The following is a 24010-nucleotide window of genomic DNA, read 5'->3' as shown; positions in this document are numbered from 1 at the left end:
GGAGGCAAGGATGGGAGCGACCTATGACCCCAAGTGACACCATTACCCCACACAGGGCATCTAGAGAGCAGGGGAAAGGAGTGGGAGCGTCGCCCATTGCAGGAATTATCTGCTTGTCGTGAGATTCACAGCCCATGTTACTTCCATCGCTCCTCCCGTAATCCCATCCCCCAGCTCCCACCAGGCCCCTGTGCACGTCTGTGTCAAAAGTGGGGCACTTAAGCGCTCCTGAAGTGTGCCCGCCTCTCCTGAGGCTCGGTGATGGCAGGGCTTTGGATCACACAGCTTTATTCAGACACACAAGCTTGGTGGCTTACTGCAGTCTTGATGAGTGTAGACTGTGGCGTCTGGTTGCATCGACTCTTTATTTGATTACAGGAGTCCATGGCGGGTCTATAGTCGGTGTCGGGGATGTTGGGTGTGATCATTTTATTACGGGAGTCCATGGCGGGTCTATAGACGGTGTCGGGGATGTTGGGTGTGATCATTTTATTACGGGAGTCCATGGCGGGTCTATAGACGGTGTCGGGGATGTTGGGTGTGATCATTTTATTACGGGAGTCCATGGCGGGTCTATAGACGGTGTCGGGGATGTTGGGTGTGATCATTTTATTACGGGAGTCCATGGCGGGTCTATAGACGGTGTCGGGGATGTTGGGTGTGATCATTTTATTACGGGAGTCCATGGCGGATCTATAGACGGTGTCGGGGATGTTGGGTGTGATCATTTTATTACGGGAGTCCATGGCGGATCTATAGACGGTGTCGGGGATGTTGGGTGTGATCATTTTATTACGGGAGTCCATGGCGGGTCTATAGACGGGGATGTTGGGTGTGATTGTTTTATTACAGGAGTCCATGGCAGGTCTATAGTCGGGGATGTTGGGTGTGATCGTTTGTTTCATAGGAGAGGCTGCAGATTAATGGCATGTTTATGTAAGTTCATTATTGATTTGGATGGAGTCAGGGTGACACCCAGTGTTGGAGGGTTTCCACCCTCTCTGAGAATTTCTGTGTGACGGATTTATCAATACGGAAATAACTTGAAGTGCCGCCAATCACAGGACAGTCAGGTCAGTGAATTGTGCTCTAAGGCAGGGCAACAGAGGGGTCATGGGAATACCCCCCCCTTTTTTTCCCCCCACCTTTTGCTCTCCAGCCACTCCAACCAGTCAACAGGAAGGGTCATTCCAGGGATCTTCAAACTGCGGCCCTCTAGCTTTTGTGGAACTACATGTCCCATGAGGCATTGGGAAAATCTGACATTCACAGACATGATTAGGCATGATGGGAACTGTAGTTTCCGAACTGGAGGGCCATAGTTTGGAGACCTAGAGCTTGCATTGAGGACTCTTGACCCCCCCCCCCCAATGTGACATCTCGGGGCCAATAACAAGCTCCTATGATGTCACATGACAGAAGTTGAGAGGGGCTGTTCTTCCAGTCGCAGGGATCTTCAAACTATGGCCCTCCAGCTGTTGTGGAACTACATGTCCCATGAGGCATTGTAAAGCTCAGACATGATTAGGCATGATGGGAATTGTAGTTCCCAAGCAACTGGGGGGCCAGAGTTTGGAGACCTAGAGCTTACATTGAGGACTCTTGACCCCCCCCCATATGTGACATCTCAGGGCCAATAACAAGCTCCTATGATGTCACATGACAGAAGTCTTTAGGGGGGTTGAGAGGGGCCATTCCAGTCGCAGGGATCTTCAAACTACTCCCCCCCCCCCCCCCCATGTGACAGCTCAGGGCCAATAACAAGCTCCTATGATGTCACATGACCGAAGTTGAGGGGGTGCTGAGAGGGGTCATCTGCTCCTCCTATATTGGGTTTAAAAAAACGTAATTTGAGATTTGTCTGGGCATCTCCTGGTCTGTGGGGTGTGCAGGTTGCAGCGGGGCGTTTGCTCTACGTCTAAATTTATTACCGTATTTATCGGGGTAAAGCGTGCACCGCCGTATAGCCACCCCCAACCTAGAAGGGAAATTTGAGGAAAAAAGAAAATACTTCATTTGAATGCCCCACGTCGGTGTCTTGCCCGGCGTCCATCGGCGGCCTTGTCGTCCTTCTGCAGCCTTGGTGGTGTCCTCCCCGCTTCTCCCGCGCTGTTTCTGAGCCGATCCCCGCTTCCCGCGCTGTGTTTGAATGCCGCCGCCGACATATGACGAGCGCAGTACACTCGGGAACGCTCGGCTCCTCTCGCATAGGAGGCGGCACAGGGCGTGACCGCGAGGGGAGCTGAGCCTGGCCGAGTGTACTACGCTCGGTATATGTTGGCGGCAAGGTTCAAACACAGCTCGGGTATCGGCGTATATCGCGCACCCACGATTTATTTTAAGAGGAAAAAAGTGCGCGGTATACGCCGATAAATACAGTATATGGGACTTGTATTCCTATAGATGAAATGTACAGGCCGGTGTCATCACACTCTGGGCCCAGGTTGTTGTGATTTTTTTTTTTGCCGTGTAATGACGGTGTCGGGTTGGGCAAGCTGAGAGACGCCGGCCACAGATTGCACAAGACGAAACATCCCTGGGAGGGGGCAGGATGAGGGAGTGTGCAGCCAGTAAATGAAAGTAAAAGCAGAGAGACTTGTTTACCGTCGTATCTGGAGCATTGTATGTCGTCATCCCTTCAATATTAACCCCGCTGGGGGAGTGACAGGACCCCGTCCAGTCTGTGCGATCGTTCACACCACCCAGTGTGTATGTGTTACCCCACATGCGCAATCCGCTCCGTTCACCTACATTGCTGATAATGGAGCAGAAATAAAATCTTTGCAAATTCAGACTTCTATTGTACCAATGAGATTCACAGCTATTCTCCATCTTTATTATATGTGAGAAACCGGGTCTGTACACCCGCTGTGCCCATTATGAGTGGTTCCCACCATCCCTGTGCTGAGTTCCCGGGTCTGTACACCCGCTGTGCCCCATTATGAGGGGTTCCCACCATCCCTGTGCCAAGTTCCCGGGTCTGTACACCCGCTGTGCCCCATTATGAGGGGTTCCCACCACCCCTGTGCTGAGTTCCTGGGTCTGTACACCCGCTGTGCCCATTATGACGGGTTCCCACCATCCCTTTGTCGAGTTCCCGGGTTTGTACTCCCGCTGTGCCCATTGAGGGGTTCCCACCATCCCTGTGCTGAGTTCCTGGGTCTGTACACCAACTGTGCCCATTATGAGGGGTTCCCACCATCCCTGTGCCAAGTTCCCGGGTCTGTACACCCGCTGTGCCCATTATGAGGGGTCCCACCATCCCTGTGCTGAGTTCCGGGGTCTGTACACCCGCTGTGCCCATTATGAGGGGTTCCCACCACCCCTGTGCTGAGTTCCTGGGTCTGTACACCCGCTGTGCCCATTATGAGGGGTTCCCACCATCCCTGTGCCGAGTTCCCGGGTTTCTACTCCCGCTGTGCCCATTGAGGGGTTCCCACCATCCCTGTGCTGAGTTCCCGGGTCTGTACACCAACTGTGCCCATTATGAGGGGTTCCCACCATCCCTGTGCCAAGTTCCCGGGTCTGTACACCCGCTGTGCCCATTATGAGGGGTCCCACCATCCCTGTGCTGAGTTCCGGGGTCTGTACACCCGCTGTGCCCATTATGAGGGGTTCCCACCATCCCTGTGCCGAGTTCCCGGGTCTGTACACCAACTGTGCCCATTGAGGGGTTCCCACCATCCCTGTGCCGAGTTCCCGGGTCTGTACACCCGCTGTGCCCATTATGAGGGGTTCCCACCATCCCTGTGCCGAGTTCCCGGGTCTGTACACCAACTGTGCCCATTATGAGGGGTTCCCACCATCCCTGTGCCGAGTTCCCGGGTCTGTACACCAACTGTGCCCATTATGAGGGGTTCCCACCATCCCTGTGCTGAGTTCCCGGGTTTGTACTCCCGCTGTGCCCATTATGAGGGGTTTCCACCATCTCTGTGCTGAGTTCCCGGGTCTGTACACCAACTGTGCCCATTATGAGGGGTTCCCACCATCCCTGTGCTGAGTTCCCGGGTTTGTACTCCCGCTGTGCCCATTATGAGGGGTTCCCACCATCCCTGTGCTGAGTTCCCGGGTTTGTACTCCCGCTGTGCCCATTGAGGGGTTCCCACCATCTCTGTGCCGAGTTCTTGGGTTTGTACACCCGCTGTGCCCATTTTGAGGGGTTCCCACCATCCCTGTGCCGAGTTCCCGGGTCTGTACACCCGCTGTGCCCATTATGAGGGGTTCCCACCATCCCTGCTGAATAACTTTTACACTCGGGTGTACTGGAAAATAAGTGGGAATTAAAGTGATACTAAAGGTTCCCTTTTTTTTTTTAGTTTTTTTTTTAAAATAACAAACATGTCATACTTGCCTCCACTGTGCAGCTAGTTTTGCACAGAGTGGCCCCGAACATCCTTTTCTGGGGTCCCTCGTCGGCTCTCGTGGCTCCTCCCCGCATTGGACGACCCTTTAGAAGAAGCGCTCTCCCGGGGGGTTACCTTATGGCCGCACCCCTGAGTCATACACTCAGCGTCCATGTCATCGGATTTGATTGACAGCAGCTGGAGCCAATGGCTGCGCTGCTATCAATCTGTCCAATCAAAGTCGGGACTCTGTGGAGGGGACAGCAGGGACGCGCCGAGGAGATGAGGGGGCTTAGGTAAGCAAAACTGGGGGTGGGGGGGGTTCACCTTAATGCATCCTAAGGGGTTTACACCCCCTTAAAGGGTTAGTAAATGAATTATTTGTTTCCTTTAAAATAACAAACATGTTATACTTGCCTCCACTGTGCAGTTCGTTTTGCACAGAGTGACCCCGATCCACGTCTTCTGGGGTCCCTCGGCGGCTGTCTCTGGTCCTTCCCGCAATTACTGACCACAGTCATGCGAGAGCTCGCATGGTGGTCACTAATTGCGGGCGCGCTCCCGTGATACAGCGAGCGGCCATAGCCGATCACTGTATCACTCGGCCCCGTCGCGTCACTGGATGTGATTGACAGAAGCGCCAGCCAATGGCTGCGCTGCTCTCAATCCCTCCGCTCTAGCCAATCAGCGGCCAGGCTGAGCGGCGAAGAGGATCTCGGGACCGCGCGGGACTTTCAAGGGGTCAGGTAAGTAAAACGGGGGCTGGGGGGGGGGGGGGGGCGTCATTATGAGATGTTTTTCACCTTAATGCATAGATTGCATTAAGGTGAATTTTTTTTTTTTTTTACTTTACAACTCCTTTAAGTATTGGAGATCTCACGGTTTTTGTATTTGAAGGCTTTTAAAAATTCAGGGGCTGGCACTGCCCAACCGGCTCCACCTATTAATAAAATATGAGTTATGGGTGTACTGGTGTTGGGTATATTAGCTGGGTCCTTATACTGGTCAGGAATTGGCTGCTCTGATGTTCAAAATGAACCCTTCAGAGGTCCTTGCATGGACTTTAGCAGCACACCAGTCAGGAAGGGAATGGGGTCTGTCCTCCCAGGCTCACCAGCTGACATGGTGAGGGCCCACCTGTTGTCGGCTGTCTGCTTCTCTTCACCATAAAAGGACTTTCATCCTTCATATCTGTGCTGAGATAAACATCCATCTCCTTCACACCTGGAGTGTGTAGGGGGAACATTCATGTGTCCTTGGACTGTGGTGACTCTGTTGGGGGTGTTGTGTTCTTGGACTGAATTTGCTGTATTGGGACATTTCCCTCCTTGGGTTGGGGTGACTCTGTTGGGGCAGTTGCTCCTTTGGGTTGACTCGCTGTTGGGGCAGCTCCTCCTTTTGGGTTGGGTTGGGGCATCTCCTCCTTTTGGGTTGGGGCAGCTCCTCCTTTTTGGGTTGGGGCAGCTCCTCCTTTTTGGGTTGGGGCAGCTCCTCCTTTTTGGGTTGGGTTGGGGCAGCTCCTCCTTTTTGGGTTTGGGTTGGGGCAGCTCCTCCTTTTTGGGTTTGGGTTGGGGCAGCTCCTCCTTTTTGGGTTTGGGTTGGGGCAGCTCCTCCTTTTTGGGTTTGGGTTGGGGCAGCTCCTCCTTTTTGGGTTTGGGTTGGGGCAGCTCCTCCTTTTTGGGTTTGGGTTGGGGCAGCTCCTCCTTTTTGGGTTTGGGTTGGGGCAGCTCCTCCTTTTTGGGTTTGGGTTGGGGCAGCTCCTCCTTTTTGGGTTTGGTTGACCCGCTGTTGGGGCAACTCCTCCTTTGGGTTGACTCGCTGTTGGGGCAGCTCCTCCTTTTGGGTTGGGGCAGCTCCTCCTTTTGGGTTGGGTTGACCCGCTGTTGGGGCAACTCCTCCTTTGGGTTGACTCGCTGTTGGGGCAGCTCCTCCTTTTGGTTTGGGTTGGGGCAGCTCCTCCTTTTGGTTTGGGTTGGGGCAGCTCCTCCTTTGGGTTGGGTTGACTCGCTGTTGTGGCAGCTCCTCCTTTGTGTTGACTCGCTGTTGGGGCAGCTCCTCCTTTTGGTTTGGTTTGGGTTGGGGCAGCTCCTCCTTTTGGTTTGGGTTGGGGCAGCTCCTCCTTTTGGTTTGGGTTGGGGCAGCTCCTCCTTTTGGTTTGGGTTGGGGCAGCTCCTCCTTTTGGTTTGGGTTGGGGCAGCTCCTCCTTTTGGTTTGGGTTGGGGCAGCTCCTCCTTTTGGTTTGGTTTGGGTTGGGGCAGCTCCTCCTTTTGGTTTGGGTTGGGGCAGCTCCTCCTTTTGGTTTAGGTTGACTCGCCGTTGGGGCAGCTCCTCCCTTTGGCTTCAGGTGACTGTTGGGGCAGCTGCCTTGCCAGGGTTATCCTAATAATGGCTCTTTCTGTTTTTCAGGTATCTGGTGGACAGCCGATGGTTTAAGCAATGGAAGAAGTATGTCGGCTACGACTCGTGGGACATGTACAATGTCGGGGAGAACAGTCAGTACCCGGGCCCTGTGGATAATTCTGGATTGTTTTCAGGTAAAGTGAGAGATGACGGTCTGCCCTAGGGGACTTCACATTTTGCGGGGTTTGTCTGGTTCATTAAAGCTGAATTGAAAACCACTGAATACAGACAAAATACGTCAAGGGGGTTAAAGCAAACGATAAGGAGGTGATGCAACGCCTTCTCGCCGCCTGTCAAATGGGTCAAATGCTCTCTGAAGAGCAGTCTGAATGAAAGTGACTCTTCAGAGAGCAACACTAGTGTAAGCTAGACCTTGCATCTTCATACTGTGGCCCCTCTGTATTGCCCCATTGTACCACTGTCTGAGAACCAGAGACATACAGGCTAAGGCTCCTGTGTTAGTGGTCTCTTTTGACCACTTCCGCCCCCACAACGCACCGGTACGGCCGCTGGATTGCCGTCGTCCAGTGTCTCTCCAGGCTCACCTCCCGGTGTTATGCCCCAGCAGTGGTGTCTCCATTTAATTTTTGTACTGTGGCCCCTCACAGAACCCTAACAGCCACCTTATTCTCTCTTCCAGATCCCGAAACTCAGGTATTAAAGGAACATCTCATCGATGAGCTGGATTATATGCTGCTCCCGATGGAAGCCTGGAACAAGCTGTTAAACTGGTATGGGAGCGTCCAGGGACAGCAGCCCATCGTGCGGAAGGTTGGTAGCGGCTCTGCGGTGTGTCGGCACCACAGGCAGGAGGAGCACCCTCCCTGATCGCTGCGTCTCTCTTTTGCAGGTGGTGGAGCACGGCATGTTTGTGAAGCATTGCAAGGTGGAAGTCTATCTGATCGAATTAAAGCTGAGCGAGAACTCCGACCCTGAGAAAATGGTCAGCCGGCACTTCAGCAAGGCCGATACCATAGGTGAGCCCGAGTGACACTTGTACTCTTTATGCTGTATGAAGTTTTCCCATGAAAAGATGTTGTATGATGAAGGTGTGTCATTGCTCTCATAGAATAGACCCCCTGTGTAGACAGGCTCTCTTAAGCGAGTCATTATATTTTCCATCGACATGTGAGCGCTAAAGAAAGTCTATTAGTACAGATTCCTCTGTTTCCTCATTACCGCTCTCCTGTTACAGAATTTATAGAGAAAGAGGTGAGGCGCATCTTTAATATTCCTCCTGAGAAAGAGACTCGGCTGTGGAACCGATATATGACGAACACCTATGAGCAGCTCACCAAACCGGACAACACCGTGCAGGACGCTGGGCTCTACCAGGGGCAGGTAGTGATTGGCCCAGGGGTGTGTTGGGCAGGGGGGTGCTTACCAGGGGCAGGTAATGATGGGCCCAGGGGTGGGTTGGGAGGGGGGTGCTAATCAGGGTAATGATGGGGGGCGGTACTAAGCAGGGGCAGGTTATGATGGGAGTGGGGGGGTGCTAACCAGGGGCAGGTAATAAGCCCAGGGGTTGGTTGGGGGGTGCTTACCAGTGGCAGGGAGTGATGGGGCGTGGGCTTGGTGGCCTGCCACAGAAGTAGGTATTATGGGCTCGAGGTAAGGTCTACTAAGGTAGTAATGGGCTGGGAGGAAGGGAAGGGGGTTGGAAGATCTACTAGGGGCATGTAGCAATGGTCTGGGGGGGTCTACCAGGGGCAGGTAGTGATGGGTGGGGTGCTAGCTGTGCTGCAAGTGACCTTTTCGGGGGTCTTAATGGACAGGGTTGGGTCAGTTGCTGAGATACCCGTGTCCTTTCTGATGTTTGATGGGTTGGGAAGGGTAGCAGCGACCTTGTCTGGGGTTGTGATAGGCCGGAGGAGGTGGGGTGTGGCGCAGCCCAGTGTCCTTGTTGGGGGTCAGGGATGGGGGGAGGTGGGGTGCTTGCCCGGTCCATTTTGTTTTATCTAAGGTTGTGTCGTTTTTATCTTCTACAGGTGCTGGTCGTAGAACAGAAGAACGCAGATGGCACGTGGCCTAGACAGGCTCAATCAAAGTGAGTTTTGTACATAATGATCTTCACCCTATCGGAGGAACCAATAAATACTTGGTATCCAGCCTGCGGCCATTTTTGGTACTTGTGTGGCCCTCAAACCCCAGCAGTCCTTGGTGGAGGTGGCACCATTGCACCACAGACCCGGGCATTATGCAAGAAAAGCAGGGCGCAGAGATGGATCTGTAACAGGAAGCTCCGAGATAAGAATCATCCACTTGCATATAAACATAAGATGAGTGGCATGGTGTAATCTGTCAGAGCTGGCGGGCACAGAATCACAGAGCGGAATAGAGTAACAGCCTGTGAATGAGAGTAGAGCCGGCACAGGTCTGACAGATGAAAGCTTTGCAGCGTGCACGCCATACACGGGACAGCAGTGAAAGTGGGCGGCATTGGCAACAGGTAACCCATTTCCGACTGAGCAGCCCTTTTCTCAGCAGATAACAACGTGCCGCACATCTTTTGTTTTTTGTGTAAGCGGATCATTTTATTTCTTATCTCAATAGTTTCCGGTTACTGATGCATCTCTGCTTTTATTGCATACTGCCTGTGTCTGCTGGTTCCCCCCCGATCTAACCCAAGGAGCTGTGAGTTGTTACCCATCTATGTGATGGATGACGGCTGCAATCCCCTTGAACTTCTGCTCAGACATGTTTATAGGCACCATTCTTCTAGTCAGTGGCGGTGCGTCAAAAGTGGGCGCAGGAGTGCCGCCCCCTCTCTCTCCTGCACTGCCACTGAAGTCAACAATACATAGATTCATGCATTGCATAAATCTATGTATTGGCGCCAGTGTCGCTGCTGCCCACTATTCAGATGGCCGGCCCCCTGGTGAGCGCCGGCCATCTGAATAACAGCAGTTGGTTGGCTTTGGAAGTGTCGATCAGATCCAGCGGCTCTGATAGGCTTCCCGATTACAGCCTGTGGGTTGTAATCGGCTTCCAAATAGTTAACCAGGGGACGTACGGGGTGTGTGTGTGTGTGTGTGTTTTCCCTGGTTAATACTGACACGCGTCTCAGCCAATCAGGTTCACCGGGCCTGGTTACCGGTAACCTGATTGGCTGAAGCGACATCGAGGGCGGGAGAAGACATCGAGGGACATTGGAGGGAGGATGGCTGACCTGAGAAAGTAAGTGCCGGGCGGGGGTATCTGGTGGTATTTGAGGGGGCAATCTGGCAGGATTTTACAGGGCAAACTGGTGGTTTTTGAGGGGGCACAGTGGCAACAATTGATGGCATGGCACAGTGGCTGTGTTTGATGGGCACAGTGAGGCTGCAATTGTTGTGTTTTTTTTTTTTTTTTGTTTTTTTTTTGCTGAGCACCAGCCGCTTCTAGTTCAGGGGTGTCAAAACTCCATTTCATCGTGGGCCACATCTGCATTATGATTGCCTTCAAAAGGGCGGTTGTATCTGTAAAATTAGATGTCCAGTGCATCCCCCTCTCCTTACATGAGATGTGAAGAGCCACCCCACCATCAGTTGAGTCCCCCACCGTCCCTTACATCACAGTGCACCCCCCTTTTCTTATGCTTCTGCTGGAAAAAAGATGGATGCATTGCTTGAAAGCAGAAAGTAATAGGGTCTGGAGGAGGGCTGGAGCTCTCCTACAGCTGCAGGAGAGGTGCGAGGGCCACATGAAATGGCCTGGAGGGCTGGATTCGGCCCGCAGGCCTTGTGTTTGACACCTGTGTTCTAGTTGGACTGAAACTCTGTGCATAATTATTATCCTATAGGACTTGTCATGCCAATTTGATCTGCTGTTGTATTCTGTATTTAGGAGCACCCCAGCCTGGTGTGTATATCAGAGTCTGCATGTCTTTCATGGTCTGTGTCCCCCGACAGGTCGAGCACAGCGACGAGTAGATCCTTCACTACTCCCACCAAATCGCCAACAAGCAGCTACATGTCTACTACTGCTTCTTCGTCATCATCCTCATCATCACCACCATCCTCATCCTCCACCATCACCAATGGAGACGGCGGCGGTGGCGGCAGCAGCAGCTATGGCGGGAACAGCATGGGGAAAGGGTGAGTTACCAGGAACATATCATTTGGGTCAGTAGACAGAAGACCATAGTTGTCTCCAGCAATAGAACTGCAGCTATGACCCTGTGCACATAACTAGGGTAATATGTCTGAGTGTGAGGACCTCTGATGATCGCATATCCTATGAACAGTTGTACAATCCTCGGCATATGTGATGTAGATATTTAGAGGTGGCATTTACAATGTGTTCAGTTGTTTAAAGAATTTTTGGCAGTTGCACATAAAATATCATTCCTTCTTTATTCTTCCAGGGGATACGGGTCGTCGTCATCCTACATGTCGTCGTACAACTACAGGGAGCCTTCCAGCAAGCCTGGCCTGTGTGGGCTCAGTAATCTTGGCAATACGTGTTTCATGAACTCTGCTCTTCAGGTATGTCCCTTTTTTTTTTTTTTTTTTTTTCTCCTGCCAAATATTCACCTCCCACCAGAGGCTGCAGCGCTACCTCGCCTCCTGGTATCCCACCAGGGGCTGCAGCGCTTCCTTGCCTCCTGGGATCCCACCAGGGGCTGCAGAGCTTCCTTGCCTCCTGGGATCCCACCAGGGGCTGCAGAGCTTCCTTGCCTCCTGGGATCCTTCCACCAGGGGCTGCAGAGCTTCCTTGCCTCCTGGGATCCTTCCACCAGGGGCTGCAGAGCTTCCTCGCCTCCTGGGATCCTCCCACCAGGGGCTGCAGCGCTTCCTCTCCTCCTGGGATCCTCCCACCAGGGGCTGCAGCGCTTCCTTGCCTCCTGGGATCCTCCCACCAGGGGCTGCAGCGCTTCCTTGCCTCCTGGGATCCTCCCACCAGGGGCTGCAGCGCTTCCTCGCCTCCTGGGATCCTCCCACCAGGGGCTGCAGAGCTTCCTCGCCTCCTGGGATCCTCCCACCAGGGGCTGCAGAGCTTCCTCGCCTCCTGGGATCCTCCCACCAGGGGCTGCAGAGCTTCCTCGCCTCCTGGGATCCTCCCACCAGGGGTTGCAGAGCTTCCTCGCCTCCTGGGATCCTCCCACCAGGGGCTGCACCGCTTCCTCGCCTCCTGGGATCCTCCCACCAGGGGCTGCACCGCTTCCTCGCCTCCTAGCCATTCATATGGGGCTGTTTCTTATGGGGCCATAGGAATGCCCCAATAAGGTCCTATCTTTTCTTAAGGACACACCTTGTCACACTCTGTGTTCCAGAGCTTTAGACAGGGCCCTGTGATGTAGAGTTCACAGTGCAGTTTGTGGCTTCACCTCTAGGTGTCGTCATAGTAAAATGAATGTAGCAGAGGCTACTACGTACATAGACAGGTGTAGGCACTCGAACTTTATACGTTCTGGTACAATGTTTTTTTATTGACATAAAGGGGGGGAAAAAAGGGAAACCAAATAACCATTTCCCACGCAGGAGATATAGGCATGGAGCATAAGACCGAAGATCATGCAAAGGTATAAATTATAGACTAACACTGACCCTCAGACCGAGGCCGGGGGTCTGTGCGTTATGCCTGAGCCTATAGACCCAGTGGGTAAGGCGGAGCTGTCTGCAATAAAGTGGGGGCGGTCACAGACAACACAATGGGGGGGGTAGTAGGTGAGTGTAAGTCAGAGAACGTTACATGCTCATTCATGCCAGGCACACGCGTACTGTGCATTAGGTGCCCAGAAGCTTTGTGGATCAGACTCTTGGCTTTTATCGGTCTTGTCGCCCTGTGCTTGTCCTGGTAAAGCTACTTACCCTTGACCTTCCCTTTTTTCTCCGGCAGTGCCTGAGTAACACGCCGCCTCTAACAGAATACTTTCTGACTGATGACTACAAGGAGGAAATCAATAAGGAGAATCCACTGGGAATGAAGGGAGAGATTGCCATGGCGTACGCCGAGCTCATCCGACAGATCTGGTCCGGAGAACATTCTTATGTGGCTCCTCGAATGTTTAAGGTAGGTGGTATTGTATTGTCCCGATACTTATGTCGCTGTAGATTTGGGGCCTTTTTTTGTTTTCTGGTATAATGACTCCATGTTGTATCTGCGTGTTGTCTCTGGTTAGACGCAGGTTGGTCGATTTGCCCCGCAGTTCTCGGGGTACCAGCAGCAGGACTCCCAGGAACTGCTTGCTTTCCTCCTGGACGGCCTCCATGAAGATCTAAACCGAGTGAAGAAGAAGCCGTACCTGGAGCTGAAGGACGCAGACGGGCGGCCGGACTCTGTAAGGAAGTTTTCTGCAGTCACTGATTTCTGCCGGCGCTCTTCCTCCCTAGATAATGAATTTACAGTTGTGCATTGCTTCCTATGCTTTAGGTTGTAGCCAAAGAAGCGTGGGACAATCACCTGCGGAGGAACAACTCTATCATCGTAGACATTTTCCACGGCCTTTTCAAATCTACGCTGGTGTGCCCGGAATGCGCCAAAGTCTCGGTGACCTTTGACCCTTTCTGCTATCTCACCCTCCCTCTCCCTATGAGGAAAGATCGAACCATGGAGGTTTTCCTGGTCCGCGGTGACCCGCAGTGCAAACCCACCCAGGTGAGCGGACTTTTCCTGGGACAGACCAGGGTTAAATGTCACACTTCTGTCCTGGTGGTTAAACAAATGCCTGGTCTTGTTGTCTTTCAGTACCGATTGGTTGTGCCTAAAATGGGGACAGTCTCTGACCTGTGTGCAGCTCTGTCTAAACTCTCAGACGTTCCTGCAGAAAATGTGAGTATTGCTTAACCTTCATGTATGAGGCATTGCAGCTGCCTCTCCTTTACCATTTCCATATTTAAAATGTGAAGCCGGTAGCCTGACTACCTTGAAAACAACTTTGATTCAGCAGAAATAAGGACATTCCGTCCATCACTCCAGCTGACACATTGTCACCCTCTACTTCAGGGGTCTTCAAACTACGGCCCTCCAGTTGTTTAGGAACTACAATTCCCATCATGCCTAGTCATGTCTGTGAATGTCAGTGTTTTACAATGCCTCATGGGATGTGTAGTTCCGCAGTTTGAAGATCCCTGCTCTACTTGACCTCTTTTGATTCTCACTACTAGGGGGCAGAATGACCACTAACGACATTATCGTTTACACATTTTGTCCGATATACAGATGGTGGTGACAGACGTCTACAATCACCGTTTTCACAAGATCTTCCAGATGGATGAAATGCTGAGCCACATCATGGAGCGAGATGATCTTTTTGTGTGAGTGCAGACCCCTGCCATCCCTAACCAGGCGGGACCCAAGTCCAATATATGTGATGCTGGAGAGGAGTGTCAGACTGCAGACCTAATAGAGGGAATGAGGGTCAGAGAGTGAGGACAGGATACATTGTTGGTGGGGGGGAGATGCTGCAGGCTGGGACTCCCCACTTGGCCATCCCTAGCCAGGCTGGGTACTCCCCACTTGGCCATCCCTAGCCAGGCTGGGTACTCCCCACTTGGCCATCCCTAGCCAGGCTGGGTACTCCCCACTTGGCCATCCCTAGCCAGGCTGGGTACTCCCCACTTGGCCATCCCTAGCCAGGCTGGGTACTCCCCTCTTGGCCATCCCTAGCCAGGCTGGGTACTCCCCTCTTGGCCATCCCTAGCCAGGCTGGGTACTCCCCACTTGGCCATCCCTAGCCAGGCTGGGACTCCCCACTTGGCCATCCCGAGACTGGCTGGGTACTCCCCTCTTGGCCATCCCTAGCCAGGCTGGGTACTCCCCTCTTGGCCATCCCTAGCCAGGCTGGGTACTCCCCTCTTGGCCATCCCTAGCCAGGCTGGGTACTCCCCTCTTGGCCATCCCTAGCCAGGCTGGGACTCCCCATCTTGGCCATCCCTAGCCAGGCTGGGTACTCCCCACTTGGCCATCCCTAGCCAGGCTGGGTACTCCCCACTTGGCCATCCCTAGCCAGGCTGGGTACTCCCCACTTGGCCATCCCTAGCCAGGCTGGGTACTCCCCACTTGGCCATCCCTAGCCAGGCTGGGTACTCCCCACTTGGCCATCCCTAGCCAGGCTGGGTACTCCCCACTTGGCCATCCCTAGCCAGGCTGGGTACTCCCCACTTGGCCATCCCTAGCCAGGCTGGGTACTCCCCACTTGGCCATCCCGAGACTCCCCACCTGGCCATCCCCAGCCAGGCTGAGACCTGGAGTTTCATGAATGCTGTAGATTTATAAATATGGAAAACATGGCATGCAGTTATGTTAAATTGTATTTGAGATCTTAGTGGTTGATTTACATCTGCTTTAATGTAATAAGGAAGTATTTTTAATTATGGGATTGGGGAAGGTTTCAGGTGACGGGGCTGAGTAATGACATTTTCCATGATGCCCCCGTTCCCCCAGTGCTGATTAAAGACTGGGGAGGTATATTCTGCGGCAGGGATATGCAATTAGCGGACCTCCAGCTGTTGCAAAACCTACAAGTCCCATCATGCCTCTTCCTCTGGGTGTCATGCTTGTGGCTGTCAGTCTTGCTATGCTTCATGGGACTTGTAGTTCTGCAACAGCTAGAGATCTGCTAATTGCAAATCCCTGTTTTAGGGAGTCACTTCTGATTCATCATATATGCACACAGTGCAGCGTGGGTGCGATGGGGGCGGGCAGAGTGCAGCGTGGGTGCGATAGGGGCGGGCAGAGTGCAGCGCGGGGGAGATAGGGGCGGGCAGAGTGCAGCGCGGGGGGGAAATAGGGGCGGGCCGCGTGGGTGCGATAGGGGCGGGCAGAGTGCCGCGTGGGTGCGATAGGGGCGGGCAGAGTGCAGCATGGGTGCGATAGGGGCGGGCAGAGTGCAGCGCGGGGGAGATAGGGGCGGGCAGAGTGCAGCGCGGGGGGGAAATAGGGGCGGGCAGCGTGGGTGGGATAGGGGCTGGCAGCGTGGATGCGATAGGGGCGGGCAGAGTGCAGAGTGGGTGCGATAGGGGCGGGCAGAGTGGGTGCGATAGGGGCGGGCAGCGTGGGAGCGATAGGGGCATGCAGCGTGGGTGCGATGGGGGCGGGCAGAGTGCAGCGTGGGTGCGATGGGGGCGGGCAGAGTGCAGCGTGGGGGTTATAGGGGCGGGCAGAGTGCAGCGTGGGTAATATTGATTTTGTCCTCTTATCTTGTTTTGACCCTCGTTTGTCTTTTCCAGGTACGAGGTTAAATCTTCTCGGAGTGACGACTCGGAATGGATCACACTGCCTCTCTGCTTCCGTGAAAGACGTTACCGCCAGAGCACCTCCGCTGGAACCATCCTGTTTGGGCAGCCCTTGTTGGTCTCTGTGCCCCGCCAGAACCTGACTGCAAAATTGCTGTATAATCTCATCCTGGAGAGGATCCAGTAAGTGTGGCCGGCCTTTTCTTCCCCCCTTAACCCTTACATGGCCAGAGATCACTGATGTCTAGGCACTCTTGCTGCTAAACTACAGTTCCCATCATGCAATGTGAACTGTAACTGTCAATGTGGGTGGGGTGTGTTGATTGGACAGACAAGGAATCTGAGATTTCCGGGTCCTCCCACTTCAACCAGTAGTTATGTAATTCACTATAAATAGGCAATGAGGAGTCCTGAACCCTTAGACCCCTTTCACACTGGGGCGTTTTTCGGGCGTTTTTTAGGCGCTTTGGCGTTTAAAAAAAGCCTGTAAAGCGCCTGAAAGAAGCCTCATCTGCAATCCCAATGTGAAAGCCCAAGTGCTTTCAGAGGCCTTTCACACTGCCAGCGCCCGAAAAACGCTGGTAAAGCGCTGCTAAGACCCCTTTCACACTGAGGCGCTTTTCAGGCGCTTTGGCGTTAAAAAAAGCTTCCTCAATGGGAAGGGGGCTGTAGACCCCATTCACATCTAGGCGTTTTTACGCCTGTAGCGCTACGCCTCTGCCGCCAGAGGGCTGGAAATACATGTCCCTCTATGGAGATGGTTCACATCTCCACGCCGAACGCCGGACGCCTGTCGCCTGCGGCGTGAAAAAAGGTCCCGGACCTTTTTTTCAGGCGTCTTCGAGCGTTCGGCTAGGAGATGGCAATCATCTCCATAGAGGGGGTCATCTTGGGACACATCTAGGCGGACAATACCCGCGTTTTGTCGCCGCAAATCGCGGTACAAAACGCCGCTATTTTTACCGCGATTTGCGGCGACAAAACGCCGCGATTTCGTCCGTCTAGATGTGAATGCAGCCTTAGGAGCGGTGTATTAACCGCTCCTAAAGCGCTGCAAAGAAGCTGCATGCAGGACTTTTTTTGACGCCCTGCCAGCTCAGCGCCTCAGTGTGAAAGCACTCAGGCTTTCACATTGGGATTGCAGATGCAGCTTCTTTCAGGCGCTTTTTTTAACGCTAAGACCACTTTCACACTGGGGTGTTTTTCAGGCGCTTTAGTGTGAAAGCACTCGAGCTTTCACATTGGGATTGCAGATGCAGCTTCTTTCAGGCGTTTTACAGGCGCTTTTTTTAACGCTAAAGCGCTTGAAAAATGCCCCAGTGTGAAAGGGCCCTTATTATGGAGGATTCTGGGAGTGACTTTACATACAGTGTTTGCACTATTGATTCGCAGACGACCATATTTGGGAAAATTTAATTTCTGAAACTACATTTCTTCCTGGAGTTCCACTTTACTCTACACACGACATATTGATCAAACTTTGTACACCCCTGATGCCCAACCTGTGCCCCGAGGCCGCTTGGTGTGTGGCCCTCCGCCCTTGGTGTGTGGTGTGCGGCCCTCCGACCAGGTACATTGATTAGGGTAATAGGATCTCTATTAGTCTCATGTTACATCTTCCCAGTTTGGTATTGTCTTCTGAAGCATCTCCCCACCAACAATGTATCCTGTCCTCACTCTCTGACCACCAACAATGTATCCTGTCCTCACTCTCTGACCACCAACAATGTATACTGTCCTCACTCTCTGACCACCAACAATGTATCCTGTCCTCACTCTCTCCCCACCAACAATGTATCCTGTCCTCACTCTCTGACCACCAACAATGTATCCTGTCCTCGCTCTCTGACCACCAACAATGTATCCTGTCCTCGCTCTCTGACCACCAACAATGTATCCTGTCCTCACTCTCTGACCACCAACAATGTATCCTTTCCTCACTCTCTGACCACCAACAATGTATCCTGTCCTCACTCTCTGACCACCAACAATGTATCCTGTCCTCACTCTCTGACCACCAACAATGTATCCTGTCCTCACTCTCTGACCACCAACAATGTATCCTGTCCTCACTCTCTGACCACCAACAATGTATCCTGTCCTCACTCTCTGACCACCAACAATGTATCCTGTCCTCACTCTCTGACCACCAACAATGTATCCTGTCCTCACTCTCTCCCCACCAACAATGTATCCTGTCCTCACTCTCTGACCACCAACAATGTATCCTGTCCTCGCTCTCTGACCACCAACAATGTATCCTGTCCTCGCTCTCTGACCACCAACAATGTATCCTGTCCTCACTCTCTGACCACCAACAATGTATCCTTTCCTCACTCTCTGACCACCAACAATGTATCCTGTCCTCACTCTCTGACCACCAACAATGTATCCTGTCCTCACTCTCTGACCACCAACAATGTATCCTGTCCTCGCTCTCTGACCACCAACAATGTATCCTGTCCTCGCTCTCTGACCACCAACAATGTATCCTGTCCTCGCTCTCTGACCACCAACAATGTATCCTGTCCTCACTCTCTGACCACCAACAATGTATCCTGTCCTCACTCTCTGACCACCAACAATGTATCCTGTCCTCACTCTCTCCCCACCAACAATGTATCCTGTCCTCACTCTCTCCCCACCAACAATGTATCCTGTCCTCACTCTCTCCCCACCAACAATGTATCCTGTCCTCACTCTCTGACCACCAACAATGTATCCTGTCCTCACTCTCTGACCACCAACAATGTATCCTGTCCTCACACTCTCCCCACCAACAATGTATCCTGTCCTCACTCTCTGACCCTCATTTCCTCTATTAGGTCTGCAGTCTGACGCTCCTCTCCAGCATCACATATATTGGACATTATGTGCTGCCCTTTGGTGATATCAGGGGCCGCATTTGATGCCCCCTTTAGCTCCTAAGTTGCCAACCACTGTTCTGCATCCTGTAACACTAATTTCTTCAGCCTGTAGGTGGCGCTGTGCCCCTCTCTCTGGGCACACACTCAGATACACAGTGCAATTTGTAAACTTAGTCACTCCATAATTTATATAGTGATCACATGACGATGGGTTCCTAATCGATCGTGTGAGGTGTGTGGCCAGTATTTGTTATAGAGCTGGTACAGAGACCCCCCCCCCATACCCCATAGTACAGACTGGAAGGACAAGCTGGAGCAGAGCAGTGTGCAGGATTTGGCCTTGTTGTACATAAAGAGAGGAATGGGAATGTACGTGTGTGTGTATATATGTGTATGTATGTGTATGTATGTATATATATATATATTGGTGGATCCTTGGATTACAAGTATAATCCGTTCCAGGAGAATGCTCGTAATCCAAACTTGCATATCAAAGCGATTTTCCCCATAGAAGTCAATGGAAATGAAAATAATTTGTTCCACATTGACTTCTATGGCATGCAATACCGCATGTGGCTAGGGGGGGTGTCAGGGACTCGGAGCTCATTCGTCTGCCCTCAGGAATGGAGTGTTTCCGAATGGCTCCGGCGCCCTCGAACCTCTGGCCAAATGCAGTACTGCACAGGCTTGAATCCTGCTCGTCTTGCGAGACAATACTCGCAAACTGAGTCGGGAATTAAAAAAAACAATATTGCGAAACGCTCGTTAACCGCGTTATTTGCAATCCGAGGTTCCACTGTGTGTGTGTGTGTGTGTGAGATTTTTATGTATGTATTTGTGTGTGTGTATGTATGTATGTGTGTGTGTGTGTGTGTGTGTGTGTGTATATGTATATGTATATATATATATATATATATATATATATATATATATATATATATATATATATATATATATATATATATATATATATATATATATATATATATATATATATATATATATATATACACACGGTGCATTGAAAAAGTATTCATACCCCTTGAGATTTCCCACATGTCATGTTGCACCCAAAAGCGTAAATGTATTTTGTTGTAATTTTATGTGATGGACCAACACAAAGTGTCACATAATTGTGAGGTGGAAGGAAAATGATAAATGATTTCTCCCTGACCTGTCTGGTGTGTTCCTCGGCCTTCATGATGCTGTTTATTCACCAAGATTCTCTAACAGACCTCTGAGGGCTTCACAGAGCAGCTGCATTTATACTGAGATGAAATGACACACAGTTGGACTCTATTTACTAATTAGGTGACTTCTGAAGGCAATTGGTTCCTCTAGATTTGAATTAGGGGTATCAGAGTAAAGGGGGCTGAATATAAATGGCAATAAAATACACTGACGTTTTTGGTTGTAACATTGGCTACATTTTAAGGGGTATGAATACTTTTTCAAGGCTGTGTGTGTTTATATATATATATATATATATATATATATATATATATATGTGTGTGTGTGTATGTATATGTATGTATGTATATATATATATGTATATATATATATATATATATATATATATATATGTATATATGTATATGTGTGTATATATATATATAATACAAAAATACCCCCCCCCCCCCCCCCGGCTGGCAATGTGTTTATAGGAGATGTGGGTCTGAGTGCTTAGTCACAGTGATATGAGTGTCCCGCCTGTGTTATCTCTGTTGGTGGGAACTTTATTATCCGCTTATCTCTCTGATGCACCTTTTTTACACAATTTTTCTTTCATGTTGCACACAATATTTTCCTGACCTTCATTAACCACTTCAGCCCCAGATGATTCCCCCCCCCCCCCCCCTTTCATGATCAGGTCATTATTTTGCTATTCATTAACCACTTCAGCTCTGGAAGATTTTACCCCCCCCCCCCTTCATGACCAGGTCTTTATTTTACTATTTGGCACTGCGCTACTTTAACTGGTAATTGCGCGGTCAAAATGTGTTTTTTTTTTTTCACACATATAAAGCTTTCTTTTGGTGGTATTTGATCACCACTGTGTTTGTTTTTTTTTTTTTTTTTGGTGCTCTAAACTGAAAGACCGAAAATGTTATATTTTTGTTATACTGCTATAAAACCTATCCAATAGAAAAAAAAAAAAGTCTTCATACATTTTGGCCAAAAAAATAAATAAATTGATTTGTGTGAAAGATATAGCGCCTACAAACTATGGTGTGTATGTATGTGTGTGTGTATATTCAGAAATTGTAATCGGTTACAGCCCTTACTTTATAATATACAGTTTTCGTGTTCGATCGATTTCTTCTTCTTCCTCTTCCTCTTCCCCTCCTTCTTCCCATTCTCCTTCTTCTTCCTCTTCCTCTTCCCTTTCTCAACTAATTTCAATTTAATTATAACGCACATACATTTTTCGGATCACCACCATATATAGTCTCCACTGTAATATCCAGACATCTCCCCCACTGTATAGGAAGATTAGTGCTTCCTTAGTCTTACCAGAGAAGCCACAGACGGGTAGACCAAGATGGCCGCCGCTCCGGGAGCTAGGCCGAAGTCGCGGGCCGTTGCCTATGGCCGAGGCAGCAGCAGAGCTCTGCAGATCACGTGGTGTGCCGATCCTCATATGGTGACCCGTTCGGATCACAGATCATTTACGATCCGTTGCACGACTACTACCGATCAAAAGAATTTACAATTAATCGAGGAATTCATCTTTAATTTCCACATCCCTAAAATATATATAATCTCTATATCTATCGGCCTTAATGTGCTAAGCGGTTCATACCGGCACATTATGGTGTATATGCAAATCTGTAGGGGGCTCCTTTTTTTTTCTCTTTTTTTCTCAATTCGTTTTTTAATCTGGTTTTCTCCCTTGCTCTGGGATTGTTTTTCTTGATCTCTGGAGTGCGTCAGTCACATTGTATGAACATCCCCTGACTGCATCCTGCGCTGTTAGTCTGTGATTATGGCGGCGGTCGTGTGTGTGCAGATTCATGAGAAGTCTGACATCACACACGGTTAGGTTGTGTGATTTCTAATCGGCCTCACAATGTTTGGTTTGCAGCCCTCGATCTTCATATGTCACGTTGATCTCTCTTGTACAGCGCCAGGCGTTCTAGTATCGCACTTGTAGTCCCGGCACGTGCCGTCCTCTTCCTCACCTCCATCCTCTCTGTTTCCTCCAGGCGTTATATAAAATCTCCTCTGCCGGAAGAGTTCATCTGTCTGACCAGTGAGACCTCCACCTGCAACGGCTCCAATGGAATCTATGAAGGTGAGTTCTGTATTATCCAGCATTACAGAGTCCAATTCACGGAGCCTGAGGCAGTTGGCATTCACCAATCAGGGGTGATCAGAAATATGGTTGTGTTGGCCCTCTAGCATCTTAAACTACACATTTTTTTCCTTGCGCTTTTTACAAGTTTAAATCCGTATTTTCTGGTAGAAAATTAAAGCCCCAAACATTAAACTTTTATTCTTTGCAGAGACCCCAGGAAAGAAATTGTGATTTGTTGCAAATATATATATATATATATTTTTTTTTTAAAGAGGGACTGCAGTTTTCTCACATAATTTGTAATAAAAACATCTTTGCCATTCTGAAGCTTCCCTCTAGCCACTTTGCATATTTTATATTTACTGTGATTCTTGTCAAATATGCTGCAGAAATCTCCCTCCACCGAGACTGGCGGCAGCCATTTTAACTGTGGGCAGCTGAAGCTGCTGCCTGTTCACTTCCTGGATTTACACAGACACATAGAGGCACACCTGCAGCTCTCATTGGCCCTCTTTTATAACTCTTCTCCCCCCCCCCCCCCTCCTGACAAACTGTCACAAGAGAGCTGTGTCATGAGCTTAGACCTTTTTACCAGACAAACAGGAAGTGGGCTGTATAAGTATTTACTGGCAGAAAAATATATAAAACAGCAAGGGCAGAAGATTTAATAGATGGAAAGTTGAAAAAATGACTGAAGTTCCGCTTTAAGATATTTTACGGTTGGAATTCTTTGTCACCCTGTATTTGCCCATCGGTTTTAAAAATGCAATTTTTTTTTTTTATTTTTTTTTTTTGGGCCATTTTTATTTTATTTTTTTTGACACTGTCCATTTTTTTATAAATTTTTTTTTTTTTTTTTTATTCCTATACCAAGGAATGCAAACATCCCTTGTAATATAAATAAGGATGACAGGTCCTCTTTATGGAGAGATCTGGGGTCAAAAAGACCCCAAATCTCTTCGCAAAAGATCAAAAAAAAAAAAAAATTTATTACTTCCAGCCTGGACCAGAAGTGACATCATAAAATCTCTCTGATCCTCCACGGCCATAGTCGATCAAAGATTATCTACTCTTTGATCGCCTATGGGAGCAGCCGACCGCGCCGTCACATCATGAGCCAAAACGGTACCGGAGTTATGACTGAGATCTTTTACATTTATACATTCACACCATTACACTCTAATCCTATGTAAGCCCAGGGTCGCTTGTCCTGGGTTTTTTCGCCCCCCTTGTGTAAGCGAGTGAAGCGGAGGATGGAGATGAGACATTGTACAGTAAATACGGTTGTGGCCAGTCTATGTATATTACTACTGTCTCTTCTTCGTTCTAGATGATGACATGGAACACCAGGAAGAGTCTGAGGAGAAGGACGAGTCCCCGGTGGAATCCAATGGTCAATCGGATGACAGCGTAGGGGAGGAGAGCTCGGGAGAGCAATGCAGTCCCTGTAATAAGATAGCGAAAAAAACGCAGGAATGTCCCCGGAGGCTTTTCAACTTCAGTCTGGTCAATTCTTACGCCACCTCTGAAGTGGGCTCCATGCCGGCGGAGGGTTCCGCTCTGAAACTCAGCTGTAAGTGCCACACTTTGCCGGGGGAGAGCAGCGGATGGTTGGGCACACCATGAGAAAGGCATGGCCTGGTGTGGGGGGCGCGAGGCCTGGTGTGGGGGGCGCGAGGCCTGGTGTGGGGGGTGCAGGGCCTTGTGCTTCTGGGCGCAGGGCCTGGTGGGTGCTTCTGGGGCCGCAGAGCCGGGTGGGTGTTTGTGGGTGCTTCTGGGCACAGGGCCCAGTTTCGGGGCGCAGCACATATACCTGAATTGCAGGGTTGGCGGTGCCGGTTCTATATCAAATGTTATATTCACAGGGTCTGTTATGTAGCAGCTTCTGCTTTGAAACTTTTTTCTTTTTGTAATTATGTTATTGGTAATAAAATGTTTCTGGGG

The 24010-nt window shown here is 50.4% G+C and overlaps 1 protein-coding gene across 1 annotated transcript in view; it reads left to right on the top strand.

Annotated features, from left to right (window-relative positions):
* Positions 1–24010, top strand: part of USP4 (ubiquitin specific peptidase 4) — a 40816-nt gene that overhangs the window by 5702 nt on the left and 11104 nt on the right. The window contains exons 2-16 of the mRNA XM_040358813.1: positions 6750–6877; positions 7384–7514; positions 7594–7720; positions 7939–8084; positions 8732–8790; positions 10634–10819; positions 11089–11209; positions 12564–12737; positions 12847–13005; positions 13098–13322; positions 13413–13496; positions 13887–13981; positions 15896–16084; positions 21975–22063; positions 23397–23639. Of these exons, the coding sequence (XP_040214747.1) occupies positions 6750–6877; positions 7384–7514; positions 7594–7720; positions 7939–8084; positions 8732–8790; positions 10634–10819; positions 11089–11209; positions 12564–12737; positions 12847–13005; positions 13098–13322; positions 13413–13496; positions 13887–13981; positions 15896–16084; positions 21975–22063; positions 23397–23639 (2156 nt within the window). The remainder of the gene's footprint in view (positions 1–6749; positions 6878–7383; positions 7515–7593; positions 7721–7938; positions 8085–8731; positions 8791–10633; positions 10820–11088; positions 11210–12563; positions 12738–12846; positions 13006–13097; positions 13323–13412; positions 13497–13886; positions 13982–15895; positions 16085–21974; positions 22064–23396; positions 23640–24010) is intronic.

The sequence above is a fragment of the Rana temporaria genome, chromosome 7 (assembly GCF_905171775.1).
Source record: "Rana temporaria chromosome 7, aRanTem1.1, whole genome shotgun sequence".
Classification (NCBI taxonomy): domain Eukaryota; kingdom Metazoa; phylum Chordata; class Amphibia; order Anura; family Ranidae; genus Rana; species Rana temporaria.
Note: the sequence above shows the minus strand (reverse complement) of the source record. Positions and strands in the feature narration are given on the sequence as shown.